Genomic DNA, 25573 nt, shown 5'->3' with positions numbered 1-25573 from the left:
TTTTCTTGATGTAACTTTGTCTCTAGGCTCTGCGGGTTTTGCAGGTTGTGTCATTTGCCAGCAGTGTAGCCCTTTAACAGTCTACATAGCATAATCTACATAATATATAGTGTGTATTTGTGTGCGACTCCATGCAAACCACTTGTTCTGACCCTGTTCTGTCATGTCAAAATCACAGTGATCCATGAACCTGAGTTTCTAAATTGAAACCAGAGAAACCTCCATGCAAGTCTATCATTTCTTCTTCCTGTGATTGTGTAGCCTTATTTCTATGCCTCCATACCAGCCACTGCTGAGGCCATAAGCATTACGGTTTTGTGGTTTTTCTCCATCCATCTGTCCCATTCTCATTAAGCCAATATCTCTGAGAGAAGCATCCAAAGTAGGCGCAAGCACTGGACTGCTGGTAGAGCCTCACATAACATGTTTTCAGATTAGATCAGTTTAAAGTTTAGCATCTAACCTAAAGGAGGAGTAAAAGTGCAGTGCAATGTAAACTGTCCAAGTGGATGAGCTTTAAGATATACAGAGCATGAGCAATGTGAATAGTATAAACAGTTACGTCCCAAGTATGTAAAGTATGTAAATATCCAAGATGTTTAAGTAATGTATATACAGTATGAACATGCTAGGTATTTAAATACAGTAAACTGTAGGTAATATGCCATATGAATGACAAAATAAAGACAGGAATTAATGGCTGTGAACAGTATCAACAGCAGGATTTCAAAATATGGACTAAAACTATGACACAATTTTACACAAATGTATAATAGAATACAATGAGGAAGTTATGACGTTTTATGTCCCAAAGGTCAAGTTTAGACAGATATTGATGCAACCTGTAAATTGATTGGTTGAAGGAGGCAGGAATTCTAATCTGGTGTGTTTTTGCCACTATTGTCTGTCACACATGCTTTTTAGTTAGATCTGAAAAAAACAACAGAATTATTTGCTAGTCCTACCTCTTTTACATTTTAAGGAGAAAACAAAACATATATTACAGCAAGTAAGCTAAAAGAGTTTTTACAACACAAATTGTGCATCTTACAGCTCCAGCAAATTCTAGATGTTTCCAGCACAGTGAACAGTTTTTGCAGTTTTCCAGATGTGAAGGAGAAATATGTTTACATTTAATCTACATGTGCCCAGGGCAGTATATATTTATTATACTCCAAAGACAAATTTTAACATTAAAATTCTTTAACTATATCAATTCATTTGAAGAGGACATGTGGTTCTGTCAGACGTTACCTGGAAATGTCGTCATTCGGTTCACGCCCACTCTCTGGACGTGGACCAATTGGATGCAGCCAGAAGTCGTTTTCAGGCGTCACTCACCGCACGTGGACCAATCACGGGGCAGTGCGTGGACCGAGGTGGGCGGGCTCTGGGGTGGGAGGTCACCGCTGGATGGTGCGTGAAGACAGCTGAGGTTAATTACCGGAGGCAGCGTGTACCTTTCACAATAAGAGCACATAACTTTTCCGGTCGTCGAAACGAACGCGGTCGGTTCAATATTGACCGACCTTGTGAACTGACGTGGAGGTCTTGATGACAGACAGACGGAGGGGAGGTAACGCACTGTTGTGTCCGTGCTTCCGTGACTAGTGTTTGTGTATCTGTTGGGCTGCAATATGGTAACACAGCAGTCCCTTGACCGTGACTATCACAACAGTTTTTGATTTATAAATGCACGACAGAGTTACTAAAAATCACTAATTACGTTTGTTCTTTATCTAGACTTGTGTGTCCTGTGATTAATAGCGGCTACAGTCGGTGGCTTGCCTGCCGGTCTTCTTCTACGATGTGCTTTCCTGTTAAAGGCTAACCGGAAACAGTATGTCTGCTTGCGGCTGACTTGACAACAGGATTTCTCTCAGAAGCGGCGTCAGTGGATCCAATGAGGTGACGCCGCGTTCCGGGCCCGACCGCTGAGAGCAAGCCGGTGATAAGGGGAACTAAAACTACCGAGCGTTACAACAAAGGGGCTCTGAATCAAGGCAACACCGGGAAAACTAACCTCAGAACCCGCCCGGAACCGCTCGGCCCGTTGGTAGCCTCGTGAGACTTTGAGTGGTGCCGCTACTGAAAGGTAAATCCAGCCGGAGCGGTGCCGATCATGCTGATGCTTGTGTCACACTGCTGGCTAACAGTAGCTCTGTTAACTTATGTTGGAGGTGCTATTGTTTTTTCCAGCACAACAGGGCTAGCTTTTTTTTTTTTTTTTTTTTATGAAAAGGTAGACAGATGTTGCCCAGTTGTGTTTAATGCAAACGGTTACCGGTGCCTGATCCTCAACTGTAATTGCTGCATGCGGCTGAGCTGTATAACACACAACCGGTAGTGATTGTCTGAAGCTAAAAGACTAATGCTTCAAACAATTAAATAAAAGTAATGAAGGTTGTGCAACCCGTTTCCACTCGTGCGTCGCTGCTATTGCTGTGGCTTCTGTGTCTCTGTCAGGTTGTTTTTTTTCCCACCCCTGAAACACAACCACTAGATTTTCTGCTCTGTGTTGTTGGAGCTTCCGCCAACCAACACCAGAGCTTGACAATTGTGTTATTGCCACGTGTTTGTGGAATCAGGTGTATTAAGCTCCTTTATATCAGTGAGCAAAGGCCATGACATCACCTGGCAGCGGCTCAGTGATTTTGCTTGAAGACAAATTAACATTAAAACTTGGACATTTGTCAAAAGACTGAGTGTGATGCACCTGTCCCTGTTACAGCTGGAGGAGAAACAGTCCTGTTAAAGCCTTTTCAGCACATTTAGTTCTTCTGAAATGAGCAGAAGAAGAACAAAACTCATCAGGTGGATAGACAAGGTTGAGTTCTGACATACTGGGTAGAGGTTAGGACAGGTGTGGGCCTGTTTAATCCCAATCAACTGAATGTCTTGTTTTCACATAAATGTTTCATTTGTTCATCTCTGCAGCTCATCATGGGGAATAGGAAACTGGCGCTGGTTGCTCTCTGTTGCCTTGTCCTGGCAATGTTGCCTTCTCACACAGGTAAACCGATCCCTCAACACGCACAGGCATATTTTCAGCATGGGTTGTTGTAGCGAGCAGTGTTATTACCCACAAAAGACTGACTGATTGCATAGTTTTACAGACAGATCAGTATTATAGCTGCACTGTACCACAGATAATAATGTTTCCTATCTGCTTTCCTTTGTGTTTGCAGTAAGTGTTGCTGTCATGTCAGTTGACCTGGGAAGCGAGTGGATGAAAATGGCAATCGTGAAACCTGGTGTACCAATGGAGATTGTTCTTAACAAGTGAGTACGAGCTTTTGTCTTTGCATTACAGTGGAGTGAGTGTCCACGGTTACGGGTGGAGTCTGTGATTGTGGAGAAAGGTTGCTGACATTTCCATAGTTTGCATATGTAGATAGTTGGCATGAGCCAGATCTACTGTTCCTCTCTCTGCTACAGCCTCCTTCCCCCTCAATCTTACCTCTCCCTTCCTTTCCATCCATCCTGTGCACGTCCTCTTCACAAAACTGTATTCCAATCATTGACTTTACTTTTAACTGAGGGAAATGCGCTTCACAAAGTTTCCTGCTAAGTTACTGGGCATCAGTAAGTGAAACTACCATCATGTTTGTCAATTCTTTCTGCAGAGAGTCAAGGAGAAAAACACCCGCAGTCGTATGTCTTAAGGAGAACGAGAGACTTTTTGGAGACAACGCGCTAGGAATGGTATGACTTCTATCTAAATGTCTTTCATTTCTTTAACAGTATAATCCCAGTTGCACCATTGTTTCACATTCCACATGCAAATAGCCTCAAATAATGTGCATTTTGTCCTCGTGCTGTTAATGATCACATATTGTGTGCAACATTTCAGTCTGTGAAGAACCCAAAGACTGTCTACAGACACCTCCAAAGCCTCCTGGGTAAAAAGCACGGCAACCTCCAGGTGGAGCTCTACCAGAAGCGTTTCCCTGAGCACCACTTGCAGGCGGACCCAGTGAGGGGCACAGTCTTTTTTAAAAACTCAGAGTGAGTCTCTTTATGTGCCACCTGGTACTTCTTTCACCTTATCAGAAAATTCTCGGAAGAAACGCAGCACTGTTTTAATCAGGAGGATCTAACAGCTTTTTTTTTTTGTCTGCCAGAGAAATGCAGTACACACCTGAGGAGCTCCTGGGGATGGTGCTCAATTATTCATGTGGGCTGGCTCAGGACTTTGCGGGTCAGTTTGCTGGAGGAAGATGCCTCATTGTACGACATGTTCAAAGATATTGTTATTTGTTCCCTCCCTAATTGTCTCTTCAATTCACAGAGCAACCAATTAAAGATGCAGTGATCACCGTCCCAGCCTTTTTCAACCAGGCGGAGCGCAGGGCAGTCCTGCACGCTGCGCAGATGGCAGGTCTAAAGGTCCTCCAGCTCATCAACGACAACACAGCCGTGGCCTTGAACTATGGGGTCTTTAGGAGGAAAGATATCGACAGCACAGCGAAGGTAAACTTTACTCATGAATGCAAATACATCGAATCATCGCACGTCATTGTCAAAAAAAACTTTGAACAAACAAATCATTATTGTGTGTGTGTAATAACAGGCTGGTATGTTTTATTCTTCTGGTGTCATGAAGCTTCATTTATTCAAAATGAACCATTGATGCACTGGCTGGCATGTTCCTTATCACCATGAACACCCACACAGCAGTCTTTTTTTTTTTGACTCAGTCCCACACACACCATTCTGCTGCCTGAAATATTCTGCAGAGCACCAAATGTGGATTATTCCACCACTAACAACAGCCAGACAAAGCAATTCCCTAATGTTTGAGTAACATTTGTTAAAAAAAATCAAGATGTCCAGCTGTTTGAGGATGTTGTTCAAAAAAATCTAACGATATATTAGTGGGATATTTTCAAAGATATATATCTTCATTGAGAATCAGTGGGTGTGGAACTGAGACCAGAGACAGAGTAGAGAGGTCAGAAAGTGTTGAGATGAACTAAGGTACTGTTGGTTTTACGTCTCTCAAGGTCTTGTTGATGCAAAAACAAAGTATGGAGCATCAGCAGCTTTATCCCTAAACGGGATATTTGATATTGTTGAGGTCTTTTATTGCAACTTTATTTGAAGTAATACTCAGACTAATGCATCAGGATGAATGTAGTGATTGAAAAGAAAGCTCAGATTATCAGTGACTACAAACCGCTGAGATCTCGTTCTCTTTCAGAATGTGATGTTTTACGACATGGGCTCAGGCAGCACCACTGCCACGATCGTCACCTATCAGACAGTGAAGACCAAGGAGGCTGGCACCCTCCCCCAGCTCCAGATCCGAGGCGTTGGGTGAGTCCTTCAATCCATTAAGTACACTTTGTAATTTAGAATGTTGCTTCTACCACAGTTAATTCTATCTGACATGATAGATTAGGGGCTGCAAGGTGGAGCAGTGGTTAGCACTGTTGCCTCACAGCAAGAAGGTCGCTGGTTCGCGTCCCATTGAGGACACCCGGGATCTTTCTATGTGGAGTTTGCATGTTCTCCCCGTGCAGCGTGGGTTCTCTCCGGGTTCTCAGGCTTCCTCCCACAAGGTCCAAAAACATGTTGAGGTTAATTGGTGATTCTAAATTGTCCATAGGTGTGAATGTGAGTGTGCTTGGTTGTCTGTCTCTCAGTGTAGCCCTGTGATAGACTGGTGACCTGTCCAGGTCTTGAGTCCACTGGGATAGACTTCAGCCCCCCGGGACCCTAGTGAGGATGGATGATAGATTATATTATGAAATAAAAACTGATTCTTGAATGCTATTGTTTTGAAAAAAGTCAAGATCAGTGTAAGTTATAAAACAGGAATAATTAAAAAAAACACCTTTAGATGTATTAAAACTGTGGCCGTTGTGATAAATATTAATGGAATTATAAAATAATGTTAAATAATAAACCAAGTTATAATATTTAATTTTGAATTGCTTCTTCGTACAGTTTGTGTTTTTAACTTCACATTTTTTAACGTCAGAGCTGTTCAACGTAACAAACGCGGCTGTCGGGGTGCAGATCCTGTGAGGCCACAGATGTGGGAGCTGTCCAGGGTGCTCGTATGACTCCACCTCAATACTCTGTGACTGAGTGCAGGATCTCTCTGGGGGCCAAACAGCCGAGCTGCATAGATACCCGTAGTTTCTGCTTTTCTTTCTTTTCTTCCTCTTCTTCTTTCTTCTGCCATTCATCTGCCTCTTTACCAAGTTTTTATGTCTGTGCCATGACTAACTCGACAAAGCTGTGAGGTTAAAGGTGTGTTAGCGTTACTGTGGTCCTTGGATCAACCTGATCGCTACAGGACATAAATTTCTGTCATAACACGTTTTATTAATTTCTGACCAGTTGTCTCTCAGCAGCAGGTGATAGTTTCCGTTTCTTTCCTGATTGTGGCAGTGACATGCACTTTTGACTTACAAACAACAGATAGTTTTGGGATCTGTAGCTGAGTTATAATGGCTCCAAGTGACTTTTCTGACTTGTTTTCAGATCTTTGCTGAGCTTCTCAGACTTTCCCACTCTAGTGTTTGTGGTTGTCTGTAGTCAGTGTATCAAATGGGCCCGACGTAAATGGGCTCCAAGGAGTGCAGACTCCAGGGGCAGAACAAAGTAGGACCTAATGTAGACCTTTGCGGTAAACCACAAGTCATGGTAGAGTGATCACCCATGCTGATGTAAAATGATCTAAATGATGTCAGAGTGGAGCCATGAATACCAACGCATTGCTAAAGAAGGGAGATCAGTAGGCAGAGATCTAAAATGGGAAAAGACTCCAGCAGAAAATATACAGCCCTCCTCCTGCAGCTCTTTCCTCTCCCGTTTCTGTTCAGTCAAGCCAAAAGTCACTGATGGCTTCCACTGGGCTTCAAACCCACAACCTCCAGAGTGAGAGTCGTCCATCTAGCCCATTGTACCGCTGCATCCTGTTGATCTGATGGGCAAAGAGCCCTGTGATTGGTTAAAATCTCCCGTCAGGCTTCTAACGCCTGAAAACGAAGCCACGACTAGGTGCAGAATTCTAGCTCCTCTCAGACACTTGAATTAAGATGCTGGAAGGTCAGTGTGAAATGTTTGCTTGGTAAGGCCAGAATAATACTGCTCTGCCCAGCTTTAAGGGATTAAAGATGCTGAATGTGGATGCTTGTATGTTCGGAAGTTTCTGTAAATTGAAAAGAGTGTAAGCACTTCCTGCTTTTGATTGTTGATAAGTTTAAAACCCCCAGACCGTAGTTCCCTTCTTCATATAACCTCCTGAGCGTCTACACACACTGAGGTGTTATTCTTATGTTCCTGCTCTAGGTTTGATCGTGGGTTGGGGGGCTTTGAGATGGACCTGCGACTCCGGGACCACCTGGCCAAACTGTTCAATGAACAGAAGAAGAGCAAGAAAGATGTGAGGGAGAACCACCGGGCTATGGCCAAGCTCCTCAAAGAGGCTCAGAGGCTCAAGACTGTTCTCAGTGCAAACGTGGACTTCATGGCCCAGGTGAGTCCACAGACTCCTCAACCCTCACTTTGTCCTTCTAGTTTTGTATCTCACTGTAATGTTGTAAGTCAGAACTAACTGCACCGTTAGAAGACATTTGCAACATCTGGAAAATGAGTTAAAATACACCTTCTTACATTCACAGTGTTAAAATCTGAGAAACGTTGCAAGTTTTCTGAGAAACTCGTGACACAGTCGAGATCAGCTTAGCATTTGCATACAGTTCCACTGCAGTGGGGAAAGGGGTGTGTGAGGTCTCATTGTTTGTTTGTTTTGTTTTGTTCACAGGTGGAAGGTCTGATGGATGACATCGACTTCAAATCGAAGGTGACCAGGTCTGAGTTTGAAGAGCTGTGCGCTGATCTGTTTGAAAGAGTGCCTGGCCCAGTGCAGGATGCCCTGACTGCAGCAGAAATGAAGCTGGTCAGTATTCTCTCTGCACCTCTACATGTCTTATCCAGTGCAGCGCCCCATGCATGAGATGAAACTATCATGATTCCTGTGCTTGGTTGCTGAGGACAGGTGGTGTCGTCCTGTAGTCCTCCACTTATTGAACTTCCTAAAGTTGAAGGCGGGGCTGGAGTCTATCCCAGCTGACTCAGGGTGAAGGCAGGGGACACCCTGGACAGGTCACCAGTCTATCACAGGGCTACACTTAGAGACAGACAACCAAGCACACTCACATTCACACCTACAGACAATTTAGAATCACCAATTAACCTCAACATGTTTTTGGACTGTGGGAGGAAGCCGGAGAACCCAGACAGAACCCACGGTGTTAACCACCAATCCACCTTGCAGTGCTAGTCTCAATATATATATTCTTATTTTTTGCTGCTCAGCTGTTGATTTTAAAACTGCAAACAGTGGATAAAGTCATATTTACAGAAGAGGGTGATACGGTGTTGCAGTGGTTGGCGCTGTCGCCACACAGCCAGAAGGTCCCGGGATCTCTCTGCATGGAGTTTGCATGTTCTCCCTGTGCAGCGTGGGTTCTCTCCAGGTTCTCCGACTTCCTCCCACAATCCAAAAACATGTTGAGGTTAATTGGTGATTCTAAATTGTCCGTAGGTGTGAATGTGAGTGTGCTTGGTTGTCTGTCTCTAAGTGTAGCCCTGTGATAGACTGGTGAACTGTCCAGGGTGTCTCCTGCCTTCACCCTGAGTCAGCTGGGACAGACTCCAGCCCCCCCGCGATGCTAGTGAGGATTAAGCGGTGTATAGATAATGGATGGATATTTTTAGAAGACCTATAATAAATCTATGAAATTGCATGATTGTTTTTTGTGATAAAGGCGCATGTTTGTTTTTCCATCATGGAAAATTCCGAGTTACAGAAGTCATTGGAAACTAAAGACTACCATGATCTCTATACTATTTTCAAGTGTATGTAAACTTTTGCTCACAGCTGTACAGACAATGGTAGCGTTTAGTAAAATGGGAAATGAATTGTAGCTTGTTTGTGGTGAAAATGGGCTTTTTCTTCATCACCTCTTTTGATCAGTGTCATACTTTATTACAAATACATCAATCAGCTGAATGCACCCATTCTCACATTTGATAAGGTTATTTTGGGCAACATCGATTTTGTTCTTAAACAATAAATAGTGAGTTGAAATCGGTGCATGTTTTGGTTGCTGCTGTGAGTCTGAGTTTTTCTATTTCTACCAACAGGATGAAATCGAGCAGGTGATCTTAGTCGGCGGCTCCACACGTGTCCCCAAAGTCCAGGAAGTGCTGCTCAAAGCTGTGGGGAAGTAAGTGTCAACCGCAAAGATATGTCGCTTAGTTTGACTGCTTCCACTTTCAGAATTGTAGACGAATGTGTAAACTGTAACCACGTTGATCCTTAACTTTGCTTCCATGTCGTTTTGTTGCCAGCTTAATGAGATGAAACACTTTAAAGTGCATTTGTAATCCAGTGTCTTTCCTGTGCAGAGAGGAGCTTGGAAAGAACATTAATGCAGATGAAGCAGCGGCCATGGGCGCCGTGTACCAGGCTGCTGCCCTTAGCAAGGCCTTCAAAGTCAAGCCTTTCCTGGTCCGAGATGCAGCTGTCTTCCCCATTCAGGTCAGCACAGGCCACAGACTGTCTCATGCTGCTGGACATGACTTTAGTTAACTTTGAAACTTAATGGTGGAGTTTTCTATAAACCTTTGATGGTAGATGGACTATATTAAACTGTCGTGTCCTAAAGAACAGATTAGAGTTTAGTAATAGAGTGAGAGGATTTTTCACTTGTACATTTATGTGAACAGTTTTTGAGTCCATTGTTTAACACTAGCCACGATGTTGGATTCTGTTAGGTGGAGTTCACCCGGGAGATGGAGGAGGAGGGGGTCAAAACCCTGAAACACAACAAACGAATCCTGTTCCAGAGGATGGCGCCGTATCCCCAGCGCAAGGTCATTACGTTCAATCGTTACAGCGACGACTTCGCGTTCAACATCAACTACGGTGACCTCAGCTTCCTGAGTCAGGAGGACCTCAGGTTGGCCTTCAGTTTATGGAAGCTGTTTGAAATTAGCTTATTTCAACCATGTTTAGTACTCGTCTGAGATAGTAGACGAGTGGGTTTATAGTGAATTTGTATTTGACTGCTCGCTTTTTGTTTTGGCTAAAAATAGTAATGATGGTAATTCTTTAAAAAAATATTTCTGTTTGTTCATTTTCTCAGTTTTCTTTAACAAATGCCATGTCCAGAATGATTCATATTCACTCTCAGTAAAACACAGAGACAAGCTTTTAACTCGTCTCCATTAGGATTTTGGACCATGCGTCATTTTTGGCTTTGCTATAAAAATATGATTAAGAGGTTTATTCAGTGTACGCTGATTGTATTTAAGTGTAACGCTGTCCTGACCCTGCTTCCTCGTGCCCTGCAGTGTATTTGGCTCGCCGAACCTGACCACAGTCAAGCTGTCCGGAGTGGGCAGCAGCTTTCAGAAGCACCTAGATGCCGAGTCGAAAGGAATAAAAGCCCATTTCAACATGGATGAAAGTGGAGTTCTCCTGCTGGATCGGGTCAGTTACACTACTCTTTGATTTAGTTCACTCAGTGAGCTTTCACATAATCTGATCAGTATCAGGCATTCAAAAGAAAGGTCTTATTAAAAAAATCTGGCATGCTTCTCTGACAAAAATGGAAGTCTGTGGCTGGGGTTATTGGATTCAAAGCCAAAAACAACCAAATGGGCTTCTCTTGAAGCCTCTTGACTGACTTGAATAATCACAGAGTAATGTTTTTTTTTGTTTGTATTTTTTTTTTATTGTGGCAGTAAGTCAATTAAAAATGTTATACTTGTAATTTTCATCCACAGGTGGAGTCTGTCTTTGAAACAATTGTGGAAGAGAAAGAAGAGGAATCAACTTTAACTAGTAGGTTTTGCGAACACAAGTACAAAATCAGTGTTAGATAAGTGGCACCAGTACCTTTGTAGAGGCTCAACATCACAAAGTCACCGTATCAACATGAGCAACCTGAATACTGCTTATGTGTGTAAATTGATGTAAAGAAATATGTGGTTAAAGCAGTAAGTTTATCAGTTGAATGACTGTTTAAATGAATTTGTGTAACTCTTACTGTGTCTGTTGTCTGCAGCAGCTTTATGCTGTTTGGAAAGTTGCACAGTGTTGTTACATACAGTTGTCCACTGTGTTTATTAGTCTGAAATCTACCACACAAAAACCACACACACCTCGGCACACATTGGACCGGTCCATTCTGGCTGTTTATAAGAGAGACTCATTGGTTTCGAGAGTTTTTTTTTCTTCTCTCTCTCTCTCTTTTTTTTTTTATACAGGCGGATGGGTTTTCTTGTTTTATTTACAATGTTTTTAAAAGCTGTAAAGCACTTTGCGTTGCTCTAGTGTGTGGAAAGTGCTATACAAATAAAGTTTGATTTGATTTGAATAAACTGAGACAACAATTTGCTGTCTTTCAGAACTGGGTAACACCATTTCCACCTTGTTTGGAGGAGGATCCTCAGAACCTGCCCCAAATGTAACTGAACCTGTCCAGGTAACTGCACCTCTATCAGTACAACCACACATTGTCCCAAATCAGGTGTTAATAAGACTGATCTTTGTATGAATTCTACATTTGATTCGTCTGATAAACTCCTGTACCTACATGCCATATGTGGTTTGTAACAGTTTTACAACTAACTGATGGAACTAAAGTGTTGGCTACACATGCCCGGCCTGAGATTGTTGCTCATTGTTCCTTTATGCGCCATGTCTAGGACGAGGAGGAAATACTTCCCGAGTCTGGAAAGGACAACAAGAGTGAGGATGACAAGGATGCGGCACAGAAGGACGAGGCTGCCAAGGAGACGCAGGATGATTCGGAGAAAAGTGCAGGTGAAGAGAAAAGCCAGGAGAAAACGGAGGAGGCAGGCAGCAAGAACGAGGCCAAGGTAAGCTCTGCCACAGGTAATCTGTCTGAGCACTTAGTTCAAAAGCAAATGTGCAATGGTTCCGAAATGTGTATACCCCTTGTTGGATATGTCTATTTAAGAGAAAGTAGCCACTGCAAACTTGGCACTAAACATAGCCCCATCTCTGCTTGTAAAGGAGGAGAAGGACGAAGAGAAATCTGGAAACACAGAGGGGGAGAAGGAGGCAGAGAAGAAGGCGAAACCTCAGAAAAAGAGCAAGATCTCTGAAGACATCGCAGTGGAACTGGTCATCAGTGACATCCTTGATCCCACTGCTGAAGAGCTCACTTCCTCCAAAAAGAAGTAAAGCACTGTTTTTCTATCTTTCTTTTGCTCTCTCGTTGTTTATTTTCCCGTTTTGTCAGCTAAAACGAGTCTTTGTATCTTTTCAGGCTGCAGGATTTGACAGACAGAGATCTGGCCAAACAGGAAAGAGAAAAAACCCTGAACAGTCTGGAGGCTTTTATCTTTGAGACACAGGTAAGCAACAGGAGCGTTCTGAATTCACTATTAGCCAAATACATCCAAACTCAGGTAGAAGGTTTCTTTCTTTATCAGACAATGAGTATTTTTAAGTAGGAGCTGTTTCGATGTTCACTTCCTCAGAAACTGACGTCTGTGGTGACGCGTCTTTATCAGCTGGTGGTTTCCTGGAGGCGTGACCCGTCTGGCAATCTGTCAGATTTGCCCGACGGGCCACGCCTCCTGCCACCAGGTGGTCTCTGCAGCAGAGCGCCCCATGTGTGGGACAGCATGAATGCCCCCTCACCACGGTTCATGGTATCTTTGGCTCGCCTCCTGATTTCTATGGCCTCCTTGATCCAACGTTTAAATTAGTTGCTCTCCAATGCGATGATCTTTGCGTTGTCCCAGTCCATGATGTGGTTGTTTTTAGATTCACCTAAACCTTATATGTATAATCAGAGTAGACAAAATGAACCTAATCACGACACCCAAACTCAGTCAGCTGGGATAGACTCCAGCCCTCCGTTGCCCTAGTGAGGACTAAGCGGTGTATAGATAATAGATGGATGGATGGACTTTGCATGCTATCAATAGTTGATGAGAGAAAAGTGATAAGACACCATATAACCTCTTCTCCTAAAAACACTGTGCCTGTGTCGTTTCTCCAGGACAAGCTTTACCAGGACGATTACCAGCAGGTGGTGACCGAGGAGGAGAAGGAACAGATCTCAGCCAAGCTTAGGGAGTCGTCTGAGTGGATGGACGAGGACGGGTACGACGCCACCACCAAGCAGCTCAGAGAGAAGCTGTCTGAGCTGAAGAGCCTGTGCAAGAACATGTTTTTCAGGGTAGAAGAGCGACGCAAGTGGCCAGAACGCCTTGCTGCCCTGGACAGCTTGCTCAACACCTCCAGCTTCTTCTTGAGGTGACTGCTCAAGACTTAAGGCATGAGGAGTTTGTGGTGCACCAACAATTTTATGTTGACCAACTTCTTTTTTTTTTTTTTCCAAAGGAGTGCCAAGCTGATCCCAGAGGATGACCAGATCTTTACTGAAGTTGAGCTAAATGTGTTGGAAAAAGTCATCAACGAAACAACGGTAGGTGGTGAAATCAGTCGTGGTTTCTTGGTTCTCAGTACTGCTGTGGAAATTGTCTTTTCCAAGGTTTTGTTATGACTACCTAATAGTCTACAGATTCTGTGTAATTCCAAACATACTGAATTCTACATTTCCCATTATCTGACTCCATGCTGGATGTTTTTAGCTCTGTCTTTCCTGCTACATGATATCCCTGATGACATTACTGACACTTCATCAGGGCTACTTTCTCAGACTTCACCTTCCAAAACCACAAAAGACATTTTCGAGCTGTTTTCAGACACGTTGAAATAATTCTTCTTGATTCAGGTAAAGTGAGCTTCATGTGTGAAATTGCTTCTGTTTGCCTCAGGTGTGGAAGAATGAGACGGTGGCAGACCAAGAGAAACGCTCGCCAAAGGAGCGGCCGGTCCTGCTGTCCAAAGACATCGAGTCCAAGCTGGCTCTGTTGGATCGAGAGGTTAACTATTTGCTCAACAAGGCCAAGTTTGCCAAGCCCAAGGCTAAAGCCAAAGCCAAGAACAGCACAAGCTCTAATAAAAGCAATAAGGCCAACGACACAGCTGAAGAAAAAGTCATCCCTCCGACAGAGGAGAGCACAGACACAAAGAGTGGTGGGTCAAACACATGGGACTGTTCTTCTTCCCTCACTGCTCTGCAATAAGAATTAAATCTGTATTAAAATAACTTCATGTATGTTATTTTTTATTAAAATACAGAAAGCCCAGAAGACGCCCAGCCGGGCGACGCTCCTCCCACCGAGGAGAGCACTCCACATCCGGATTCAGACAGCCAATCACAGCCCACAGAAGAAACGACAACTCCAGGTCGGTCAGCCATACCTGTAGCTGATAATGGTGGAGAACTTTAGGAGATGGGATTTGGAACATCCATCCGTCAGCCACAACATTAAAACCATAATATTGTCTGCGTCCTCCTCGTGCTGCCAGCCCAGCTCTGTGGGAGTGTCCTGTGTGTGTCTACAAATGGGATGTTAGCAGCTCATCCTTTGGGTCCTGTGGTTTGTGGGGTGGGTCCTCTGTTCCTGTGCCACCCACAGATGCTGAGATTGAGATCTTGGGCTCTTTTTTTGAGTTCCTCAAGCTTTTCCTGAGCAGTTTGTGGCCGGATGCTGGGGGGTGCTACTGCTGTCCAGGAATGCTGTTTGCATGGGGAGGGTACGTGGTCTGGAACAATGTTGTTTAGGCGGATGGCACATGTCAGTGTAACAGCCACATGAACGCCAGGGCCCTTGAACGTAATTGATGTTGTTCACTTCACTTGTCTGTGTGTTTAAGGTTGTGGCTCACGGGTGAATAAATCACCTCTGAACTGAATTAGCTTCTCACTGACACACAGTCTCAGCACAAGTGGAACATTATATTACTGCTGGACTGTTTGTTTAGATTGCATTATCTGGTCGCTCATCCTGCTACGGTATAATTTCAGGTTCAGTATGACTCCGTGAGTCCGATGTGCTTTAAAGCTCATAAGCTGAGGGACATACAGTGTTTGTCTGTTTTTACATTTGCTTAGTAGTTCATGCATAATAGTTTGTGTTTTATTACAATAAAACGGTGCTTTACGGTGTTATCTCATTGAAATGAGCATTTGTTGTACATTTTGACAAGTTACTACATCATGTAGCTTTATCTGGTGATGTCTAGTCGAAGACCTGCAGAAAGCTAAAGCACATTTTACTCCCACTGATTTTGCATGGTGGAGCGGTGGTTAGCATTGTGGCCTCGCAGCTAGAAGGTCACCAGTTCGCATCCCGGTGAGGACACCCGGGATCTTTCTGCGTGGAGTTTGCATGTTCTCCCCGTGCAGCGTGGGTTCTCTCCAGGTTCTCCAGCTTCCTCCCACACAGTCCAAAAACATGTTGAGGTTAATTGGTGATTCTAAATTGTCAGTAGGTGTTAATGTGAGTGTGCTTGGTTGTCTGTCTCTAAGTGTAGCCCTGGGATAGACTCCGGTCCCCCCGCGATGCTAGTGAGGATTAAGCAGTGTATAGATAGTAGATGGATGGATGATGTATGTGGTAAATAAACTCAAGTAAATAAATAATTTGGCCTACATTTTGACAGGATTGCTTGTGATGCCTTTAAATGACCACAGCAGTGTTAGTCTCAGCCAGAGCTGGTGAGATGACAGGCCACCTCTGCTGTTGCTCCTCTCTTCCAGCTATGGCCGCGTCAACTGTCACACTGACTCGGTCTCAGCTGACAGGCTTTCCCATAGCAACGGGCTTTTGTGTGCGCCTTATTAAATCAGTAAACATGTGCTTGAGTTACTTAGCACTGTAGCGGTGACATGGTCACTGCAGAGCTTATGCTTTTCTGTACTAACGAACAAAGCTGATGGAATCCCGTACACTCGGTGTTCATTTTTCCTTCTCTTTACTTATTTCCAGGACCAACAGAGGAAGCCCAACATGAAAACCACATAGAAGATGAATTATAACAGCTGGAACTGAAAAAAAAAAAATCACTATATTTATTGACAGTGTATAAATGTTCAAGTTCCCTCTCGCTCTGTGTTTTTTCTCCATTTGTTTTCTTCGATTTATCTTTATTGCCCCTGTTTGTTGAACTGCTGGAAGTTGATTGGATAGGGACTGGAACCGACTCATCTTGCCCCTCGTTTTTCGCCTCCTGCAGTTTCTCTCTTTTCCCTTTCATGGATTCGATAGCAACGGACGAAGAAACAGTTCAGCGGCAGCAAAGCCCCAGACTGCATCTGTGCCACGATGCATGCAGTGTCCAAACAAAACGCTTACGTCCAACATCATGATCTCATCCATGCTGACGCAGAGGAAGATGAAAACAGTGTTTGGCCAGATTGAAATAACTATGGACAGTTGACAACAATGAGCACTGTTCTACTCTGGTTTGTCATGTCCTGGTGTGTTGCTGTGAGGTTAGTATATCTTTAAACTATTTAACGGTGTTGGTCACAGCTGGGTGGATTCTCAATGGATAGAATTCTGGTATTTTATTGTTTTGTTTTTGGATAACAACCTGCGACTTATTTGGCAGCATAAATCATTAGGTATGTTTGTTATAAACATGCCACAAAGTAGAATCAGACATCGTATATTACATACGGCATGTTCAAAAAGTACATGTTGGATGAAAAGTCAGCTGATTTGATGAAAAGCATCACTGATATAGTGAATCACAACATTGCCTACTAATCTTTCCTTATAACTACTGACTTATATCACAGTTACTTTCTGGGATTTCAGAATTCCCAAGTGACTGACGAAATTTCCTGTAATCCAGGTAAACTTGTAGAGTGATGGCAAATGCTGCGCATGACCAGAAACGCTGTACATCACCTGCACATCATCGGACTGCTCGTCATTAAGGCATAATTTCATTTTTGAGTTTGCTTTGCTTGATGAAACTTACTTACTTGTGTTTTTCATTTTCATTTTCTTCATCACGGTTTTAGTTTTTTTTTTCATAAAGGCTGAGTAGAAGATGGTGCCAGAAACAGGTGCATGCTGGGCTCCACCATGTAGCTCCCGAGAGCAAACTATAAAACTGGGCTACCAAATAGCGATGAGCTAACATCTTCTATTCGTCTCTCATCGTTCTGATGTAGCTGAATTCTGAATGAGTTTTTCTACTGATGCCAATAAATACTTTGAGAAGTGAATGTGTTTGACAGCAGCCAAACTCCACGATTTCAAAGTCTCATAAGCTGCTAGAAGAGGTGGTGTATTAGTGTTGTCCGTTATTTTTATTTTTATTTTTTTTTTCCCTCTTGCTGTGTGTTTGCAGCAGTCTGGATTATTTGAATAGGGGTAACTGAAGAAGACACCAAGTCAGGAATGGGAGATGCAAACAATGTTGTATTTCTAAACTGTTAATAAAAAACTTTTTTGTTTTTAATTTCATTGTCATTTTGTTAACATGCTTTTTGGTCTTACTTTGTGGTTGTTGAAGCAGTCAATGCAGGGTCCGGACTTTGAGTCAGCACACCTGTTGAAGAGCCTTTAGACAAGATGCTGACCCGGCCCCGGGCCAACAGAAAGGTAAAGTACCTTATTGTTCAGTAGGCTAAGCTGTAATAACAGCTAATGTGGCGGTACATTCTTATGCACTTTTAAAATTACTCGTATCCTTTATGCCTTAAATGAGGGTCTATGTTTGAATTTGATGTTTAAATTAATAAATCACAAAAGGGATTTCTCAAACTTCCTAAGATTCAGAAAGAAATATAAGGGTTTTGAGTTTGGCTACAAGTTGGGTGGAATATGTTTCTCAGGGGTAACAGGTAAGTGTGAGATTCTTTTGTCAAACTGCTGTGTTGCAGATTGAGCCCACTGCACTGCTACAAGTGAAGGATTATATGTCAAACTTAGGGTTGTGAAAACATTTGACCTAAAAACAAAGAAAAGCTTCACAGAAGTTGGAAGAAAGCCAAGACATAAGCTGCTAAATAGTATTTTACACTGCTTTAGGTCTTTACAAAACACTTATGACATCAAGCTGAAATATGTGATGTCATTGCGTATTTTTGTGCCTAATATTTGAATTGCTTTTAATACAGATACTCAGATATTTGACCTCAGTAAATGATGACACTTTAAAAATACTACATTACAAGTATCCTGTATAAAAATCCTACTCAGCTAAATGTGCTAAAGGAATTACAAGCACTCGCTCTTCAGTAATATGTCCCCCTTGTCACTGATATTTTACTGTACAAGACATGATTAGTTTAAGATCGGTGTGTCGTGTAAACAGCACTTGACTGCTGTAACTGGAGGTGACGCTAGTTTGAGTTTTCACGTCCTATGCCATGTAGTTAGTTCACTTCAGTGATTTACAACCTGAGGATCAGGCTCCTCCAAAAACCTGAGGGGTCATGGAATAATTATTAGTTCTGCTGTACAACTGTCTTTTCAGTTTTTAACCTTTTCTCTTTCTTCCTCTGTCTTTGCTTGTTTGGGAGTTTGAGATTTGAGAGTATTGGCCAGTTTTGCAAATGAAACTTAGCGACAGATTAATACGGGAAAGTTTCTATGTTGGCGTGGCTTGGATGTCTAAAATGTGACAGGCCTTAAGTCAGGGGTCTCAAACTCAATTTACCTGGGGGCTGCTGGAGATAGAGTCTGGGTGAGGCTGGGCCGCATCAAGTATTCCACAAAAAAAGTGTTTCAAGTATTCCAAAAAAAGTACAACTAATCCAATCTTCTCAATCTTTATTAATAACAATTCTGAACATGTACGGTTCTTCAGAACATAGGGTTCTTCAGAACATAGGGTTCTCCTACCTACTCCTTGCTGCCAGAGACCTGGCAGTACTTCCTCTTCCACAGCTGAGCCACATTTGGCTTGAGGGAGGAAGCAATCGAGACCCTCAGTATGGCTTGAAGATGCTCATCAGTAAGTTTGGACCTGCACTTTGACTTATTAAATTTCATGGTGGAGAAGAGCTTTTCACACAGACAGAAAAAAGCAAAAAAACAAACACAAAAACAAAACATGCATTTGCACTGGGTGACAGGACATATTTTCCCTCCACTCGGTGACACTCCCAAATCACGTTTCAAGTGACTAACTCTGCTAATCGCGTTGTTGTCATGAGCCTGAGCAATGGTAGCTCACAACTGATAATAACTATAAAACACCCAGGGCCATGACTCGCGTAGGTGCCTGTGAGAAAAATGCACGGGCCGCACTAACGTTAAACTTTGATGTCTAGTAGGGGCCCACAAAATACCATCCCATGGGCCTCAATTGGCCCGCGGGCCGTGAGTTTGAGACCCCTGCCTTCAGGAGAAAGCTCACATAAAATGAAGGGAATGAACTGGTTTATTCATTGATAATGTGTTGTATTTTGTAAGCCTATATTTACTATACTTTAACAGTATTTATTGTACTTAGGTACTCATGTATGTACGTACTGTGGTCAGCTTGCATCAGAGAATGAGGCCTGACATAATTTCACATCCTATAGTGAACGTCTGCATGTCAGAAAATGAGCAGAAAACAAACAGCCAGCGCTGGGAGGCCAGTGAACACTATAGTTTCAGATTAGGTTTTTTTTCCGCATTTTTATTAAACAATCCAATATAAAAGCACAGTGTTGTAGCTGTATGCATCAGGCTGTAGCATTTACTAAAAGGATAAGAAACATTCTACAAACCATAAATATCAACCATAAATTGCTGTTAAACACCTTTAGTAGACATAGAAATACAAAATCTAGAAATACAAAAATGGAATCCTCAACAAATATAAAAGATTATTTATTTATTCTTTTTTAATTTCCTGTGAGCTACAGTAGCTATCGCCCTGTTTTAAATAAACAGGGCCAAAATTCAATTTCCCAATATCTGAGTATAAAACGAATACAGAACAGTGTGCCATAGAGTCTGTCTGACTTGTAGGTAGAAGATAGAAGACTCTGTGATATGCCCTGCATACTCATGTTCTTCTTCCAGGTTGAAGGACGATACTGAAGTGTAACCAAAATGCTCATTTCATTATTTACCATGTTTATTTCCAGAAACATGACTTGTATTGAATATAAAAGTCAGAAGTTTGAAATCACCTCTGACTTTTGCGCTCACTCATTTATAAGAATTATACAAGTGAATGAATCAAACAGAACAAAGTCTCTTATCAAGCTCTTCTGTCACTCCTGTGGGTACAGCACTTCCTTTTTCGAAGCAGGTTTGGAGTTGTGCTTCTGGTAAACAATGAAAGCCACCAGACTGACGCAGATCGCTCCGACAATGGCGGCTGCAGCAGAAACCGCCACCACAGTGCTGCTCGTATCAGTCTGCTGAATACCTGGGAACGAAAGAGCATTAGACCACACAGAGCAGTGGAGAGTTTCTGTACTGATGAGCATGACAGAACCTGCTCTAGTTAATGTGCAACAAGCCGACTGGTTTCCCCGATCACACACCTTTAAACAAGACGATGGTAATACTGAACAGTTTTATTGGTATGGTTTGGTTGAGAGGCAAGCTTACAGTATCTTTTCTTATTCACTGAACTGTATGTTCTATGTCAGGGGTGGACAATCCTGGTCCTGGAGGGCCACAATTCTGTACGTTTTAGATGTTCCCCTCTTCCAACACACCTGATTCAAATGATCAGGATCGTTATCAGGCTTCTGCAGAGCTTGATGATGAGCTGATCATTTGAATCAGGTGTGTTGGAAGAAGGAAACATCTAAAACGTACAGGATTGTGGCCCTCGAGGACCAGGGTTGCCCACCCCTGTTCTATGTTATTTAGCCATGAAAGGAATCTATCCAGGACAAATCCTGATCAGATGCCTCACGTGGGCTCTTTCCAAGGACATTTGGTTTGCTTCATGCCAGATAGATGCATTAAGAAAACCTGGTGTCTGGACACATTTGAAGATACTTTTTTTTTTTTTTGTTAGAAAAAGTTTTTTCAGGTATGTGGAAGTGAGAAAGAACTTCAGCTCTTTTTTCTGTCTTCATACACCAGCATCATCTATCCCTGTGTAACCCCCAATAACAGTTTTATTTTGCCTCTTGGAGGAAGTGGAAACAACAACTGATAGATCACCTTCTAAGTTTATGTGATTACAAGCTGCAAAAAGGGCTCCACTTCCTTTTCTCTAGGTGAGGACTGAGTCTCACATTCACTACTCCCACATCTTCTACTTAGCATGAACCTCAATGTGCAGATCTTTATAATCAGAGAAACCAAGTGACACTGTTGTTCAGTGCTTTTGTCATTTGTTTAGCGTAATAAAAACACAAAGTGCTGGCAGTGTATGCATACCTCCAGGTGCCACCAGATGCCCTGTGAGAGAAAAGGACAAATCCTCAGTTCATTCATGACCAAAGGAACCCTCCATTCAACTCGTGCAGACATACATGACAGCAAGGACCATTCACATGCTCACCTTTGTCTAGGCGGATGGTGATGCGGCTCGAGCTGACGGTTGCCATGTCGCTCACAGTGGTGTCCTGGCTGTCGGCGACACTGCGGCGCTTTCTGGAACTGGTGTTAGTGGAACAGTTCTGCAGGTGATTGTCATTTTGGTTAAGACAGCTTTTCGAAAGAAGTAAATTAGGCAGAGAATTATTTGAGAATGCCATGACAGCTTTCCATGAAAATACAAAACATGTTGAAACTCTAGAAAGTCTAGATCCACAGCATGATTTAATTTGTGCAGCCTCGAAAGGTCTATTTTGGATTTATCTACAATTCTACTATTTCATTTAGCAGACGCTTTTATCCAAAGCGACGTACATCTGAGAGCAGATCCAACACCAGCAAGGATCTAGTCAGGAGAAAACAACCTGCAAGTGCCATAGAACAAGTTCAAGTGTGATAGGGCCAACAGCAGGCTGTAGGGAGGTAATAGGATTTTATTTGTTTTTTATTTGTTTGTTTTCAGTCTGTCAAGTGCAAAGGTGTTCAGTGAAGAGCTGGTCTTCAGTCTGCTGATTCCCTCTCAGGCTTTAAGAAAAGACTGAACAGAGGTTGGTAACTCGTTCCACCACCGCGGAACCACAGAGGAGAAGAGTCTCGCAATCGACCTCTGCCTGTTGCGGTGGTTGTATCAGGAGGTTTTTGTTGGTCGAGCGTAGTGAGCGGGAGGGAGTGTAGGCCTGAATGACAGAGTTCAGGTAGGAGGGAGCTGTTCTCGTTGTGGTTTTGTAAGCAAGTATCAGAGTTTTGAATTTGATGCGGGCAGCAACTGGAAGCCAGTGAAGCGATCTGAACAGCGGGGTGACATGTGCTGTTTTTGGCTGGTTGAAACCCAGACGTGCTGCATTCTGGATCATCTGCAGAGGTTTGCAGGGAGGCCTGTCAGTAAGGAGCTGCAGTAGTCAATGCGTGATATTATGAGATCTTGTACCAGGAGTTGTGCTGCATGTTCAGACAGGAAAGGTCTGATCTTCCTGATGTTGTACAGGACGAATCGAGACAACCAAGCAGTAGAGGCCACATGAGGCTTGAAGGTTAGTTGGTCATCAATCATGACACCCAAGTTTCTGGCAGATTTTGTGGGTTTGAGTTGGGTTGAATCAAGCTGGATGTTGATGTCTTGTTGTAGAGAGGGACTGGATTAATCTGCATTTCACAATTTACATTCAGTGCAAATTGTCTTTGTGGTTGGATCATAATACACAATAATATAATAGTACTTCAGAATTTTAAAATCCAGTCAGATGTGGTGTTCGCAGAGTTTGCACTGAGATATGAAACAAGGTCCACTCTTATGGCCTGCTCCCTGATAATCACAATCATCCGAATACTTAGTTACGCATGTACAGAAAGCAGCCCTCTGAACAGACTTCAAGTGGACTAGAAAGTGATGTAATAACAACTACACGTCTGTGGTGTCCACAGCTGTCTGTGTGCTCATTCACAAGGGAGTATAATCAATTGTTATATTTCTTGTATGGACAAAGGTGGCTCGTGTGATTTTCGAGCCTGGAGGCAGATTCTGACCTGAATGAGGGTGGGGCAGAAGGTGCTCACACAGAGCCTGGTGGCACAGTGTACGTAGTAGGTGGACATAGTTTCATCTGCGCTGTGGACAAAGCGGAAAGCCTCAAAGGAGAAACGAGCTTCCTGCTGCTCTCCGTTGACTCCCATGACTGTCTGGCCATCCCGGTTACACCTTAAAGAGAACAGATGCAGATATGAATGATGAAAGAAGACTGACTTTCTGGCCCACAACCAGAAGGCACAGGTCTGGTTCCCAGGTGTCCAGTGAAGACTAATAACACCATCTTCCTATCATTGGTTTTTACTGGTAAAGTTTGCATGTAGCAAAAACATTTGATGAGCTCAGATGTCCTGAACAGGGTATTCATCGCTATGCATAACTCACCCAACAAAAAGATCGTAAAAGGTGGTGTTGATTGGGAAAAGTGAAGTTGTGGCGTAGCATCGATCCAGAAGCACATTGAATCTGCAAGAAAGAGTTCAGGTATCAGCCCAGATCATAAAAGCTGATAATATTTTAATGTTTGATCAAATCTAAATGTGGATATTGGCAGCACCAATACATGGTTCAGAGTCTAGAGGATTGTAAAGTTGGCATGTTTTTTAAATAAACAAGTACAGCTTGCTTAACTTAAAACAACCTGTGTGAAATACCTGTTAGTGAGGTTGGATGCTTTCACTTCTACAAAGATCCTGGTCTTTAACTCAAGTCCTCCTTGAGGGATATTCAGGAAGGAAGAGTAGCTGTTGTCCTTCAGGCCCAATAACAGAAAATAAGGAAAGATGTTTAAAATAATAAGTGACACAGTGCTTTCAGATCCAGTATCAACTAAAATTTGCCTCCACATCAGCAGAGAGATAGCGTTTTAAAATGGCATTTTCACATCAGAGGCTAAGAAGAGATAAAAAGATAAAAGATTGGAAGGAAAGTTTGCAGGGATAGTTTGACCTGTTGGGAACATAAGTCTTTTTGCTTTCTCACCAAGAGTTAAACTGACTCCAAAGACTGATTGAAGTCACTGTGCCAGGTCAAGAAACAGTCTGGTGTATAACTTATGGTGAAATAGCAAATCGTTTTTATGCTTCAAACCCGTGCAGGGATTTATTCAATTCAGTTCAATTCTGTTTTGCTCATATTTCACCGATTCACAGCATAAGTCGTCTCAAGGCATTTACACGGTAAGGTGAAATTATATAATAGAGAGAAACAACTAATTCCAAAGATAAATGAATGAGATATGGCAGAGCTTTACAAAAGCTGGTACGTGGATTTTATTACATTTGGACAGAACCAGGCTGGCTGTTACCGCCGCTTCTATTCTTTATGCTAAGCTAAGCTAACTGTCGCCAGACTGCTTTTCCACATTAAGCATGACAACATGAGAGTCTTGTCCATCTTCATCCCTCACTTTTGGCAAGAAAGCAAATACGCCTATTTATTTGGAAAAAAAAAAAGTCTAGCCAGTACTTTCAAAATGCAAAATGCACTCTGGGAAAATTTCACTAAAGACACACTTTTGACAGGAACTATTAACTAAGGATTTCGGGCAAATTTAGCCTTTATCTCATCAAACATTTGACTCAGTAGGAAAAGCACAGGCACATGACAACAACATCGCTGCTTTTCATTAATAACACCGTCACTAGTAACATTAATGATGGCTCTGTTTCATCCGTTTCATCAGGTGTCCCAATAAAACATGACAGTGTGCCAGCAAATACAGCACAAAGAGCCTAAAAAGGAAGAAACTGAATGGAGCTGAATTCATGTGATATGTCAGAATGTCTTTCATGAAAAAGGTCACATGTCTGTGTTTTGGGATCTGTGGTAGCAGAAGGAGTGGCTTTTTACTGTATAACAATAGCCACCACAGTGGTTAAGTTATGGCTTAACTTGGAACAGTGACCCCGTCTTACTAGCTATGATTTATATATATATCTTTTTATCATTTCTATTTTAACTGCAATACTAGTTTTTTGTTTTGTTTTTACGGCAGATCCACACATCACACACAATTGTAAAACCCCTCGTTTCTGTTTTTACAGTGTCTTGCTTTCACACATGGTGTCATTTTTGTGTTTTCTTGAAAAGACACAACATCTTTCAAACCATTTAGAATTCACAGGGTTAAGTTTAATACACCTGCAAATAAAAAAAAAAAGATTCAAATGTAAAAGTGTTTGAATTTGAAGGTATGACATAATTGGGGGCTTGGATTTGATGAGCGCCGTATGATGGCTACAGAAGCAGAGGCTGCAGATCATGTGTCTGTTGGCTGATTGGCACCCGGTATTTGCTTCTAGTTTATAGCTTCTAATAGCATTCAATCATAATCAGTCATTTACCTCTGATGGTCATATGCTGCTGCAGCTGCCCTGACACTGAATGCACTTTTCATTTGGACAATTATTAGCATTATTTCTTATAATTTAGAAGTAATAATGGTGAGCTGCATGTTCACTTATGTAATGGTCAACCACAAGTCAGTCAGCCTTCAGTTGAGATGCCATTACAGAAGCTGAGTCAGATTGAGACAGCAGCCTATTTATTGGATTTCCGCCTCACTCTCAGCTATGTATCTGCTACTGTGCTGCTTCTATTTATTGGTATAGA

The 25573-nt window shown here is 42.5% G+C and overlaps 2 protein-coding genes across 2 annotated transcripts in view; one reads left to right on the top strand and one right to left on the bottom strand.

Annotated features, from left to right (window-relative positions):
• The first annotated feature begins 1921 nt into the window (after positions 1-1921).
• On the top strand, positions 1922-17392 carry hyou1 (hypoxia up-regulated 1). The gene is made up of 24 exons (XM_008280031.1): positions 1922-2095; positions 2938-3013; positions 3189-3282; positions 3627-3705; positions 3854-4008; positions 4125-4201; positions 4292-4473; positions 5204-5319; positions 7306-7492; positions 7781-7915; positions 9166-9248; positions 9430-9562; positions 9799-9983; positions 10378-10516; positions 10813-10870; positions 11437-11513; positions 11737-11910; positions 12068-12234; positions 12324-12411; positions 13065-13321; positions 13409-13493; positions 13846-14107; positions 14213-14320; positions 15907-17392. The coding sequence occupies exons 2-24, from the start codon at positions 2944-2946 to the stop codon at positions 15954-15956; spliced, it is 2961 nt and encodes a 986-aa protein (XP_008278253.1). The 5' UTR covers positions 1922-2095; positions 2938-2943; the 3' UTR covers positions 15957-17392.
• Positions 17393-20147: 2755 nt separating this feature from the next.
• si:ch73-261i21.5 (zona pellucida like domain containing 1) overlaps positions 20148-25573 on the bottom strand; it is a 12061-nt gene continuing 6635 nt past the window's right edge. The window contains exons 5-10 of the mRNA XM_008280081.1: positions 23614-23711; positions 23345-23425; positions 22960-23131; positions 21401-21518; positions 21277-21297; positions 20148-20305 (exon numbers count right to left, since the gene is read on the bottom strand). Of these exons, the coding sequence (XP_008278303.1) occupies positions 20148-20305; positions 21277-21297; positions 21401-21518; positions 22960-23131; positions 23345-23425; positions 23614-23711 (648 nt within the window). The remainder of the gene's footprint in view (positions 20306-21276; positions 21298-21400; positions 21519-22959; positions 23132-23344; positions 23426-23613; positions 23712-25573) is intronic.

The sequence above is a fragment of the Stegastes partitus genome, unplaced genomic scaffold, assembly GCF_000690725.1.
Source record: "Stegastes partitus isolate 25-593 unplaced genomic scaffold, Stegastes_partitus-1.0.2 Scaffold180, whole genome shotgun sequence".
Classification (NCBI taxonomy): domain Eukaryota; kingdom Metazoa; phylum Chordata; class Actinopteri; family Pomacentridae; genus Stegastes; species Stegastes partitus.
This window is presented reverse-complemented; position numbering and strand designations above follow the sequence as displayed.

Bases quoted from the DNA above. Each gene is read 5' to 3' on its own strand.
- hyou1 (XM_008280031.1), top strand. From the start codon at position 2,944: ATGGGGAATAGGAAACTGGCGCTGGTTGCTCTCTGTTGCCTTGTCCTG. The intron at 14,108-14,212 runs GTGGGTCAAACA...ATTAAAATACAG, and splicing joins GAGCACAGACACAAAGAGTG to AAAGCCCAGAAGACGCCCAG. The intron at 14,321-15,906 runs GTCGGTCAGCCA...ACTTATTTCCAG, and splicing joins AGAAGAAACGACAACTCCAG to GACCAACAGAGGAAGCCCAA.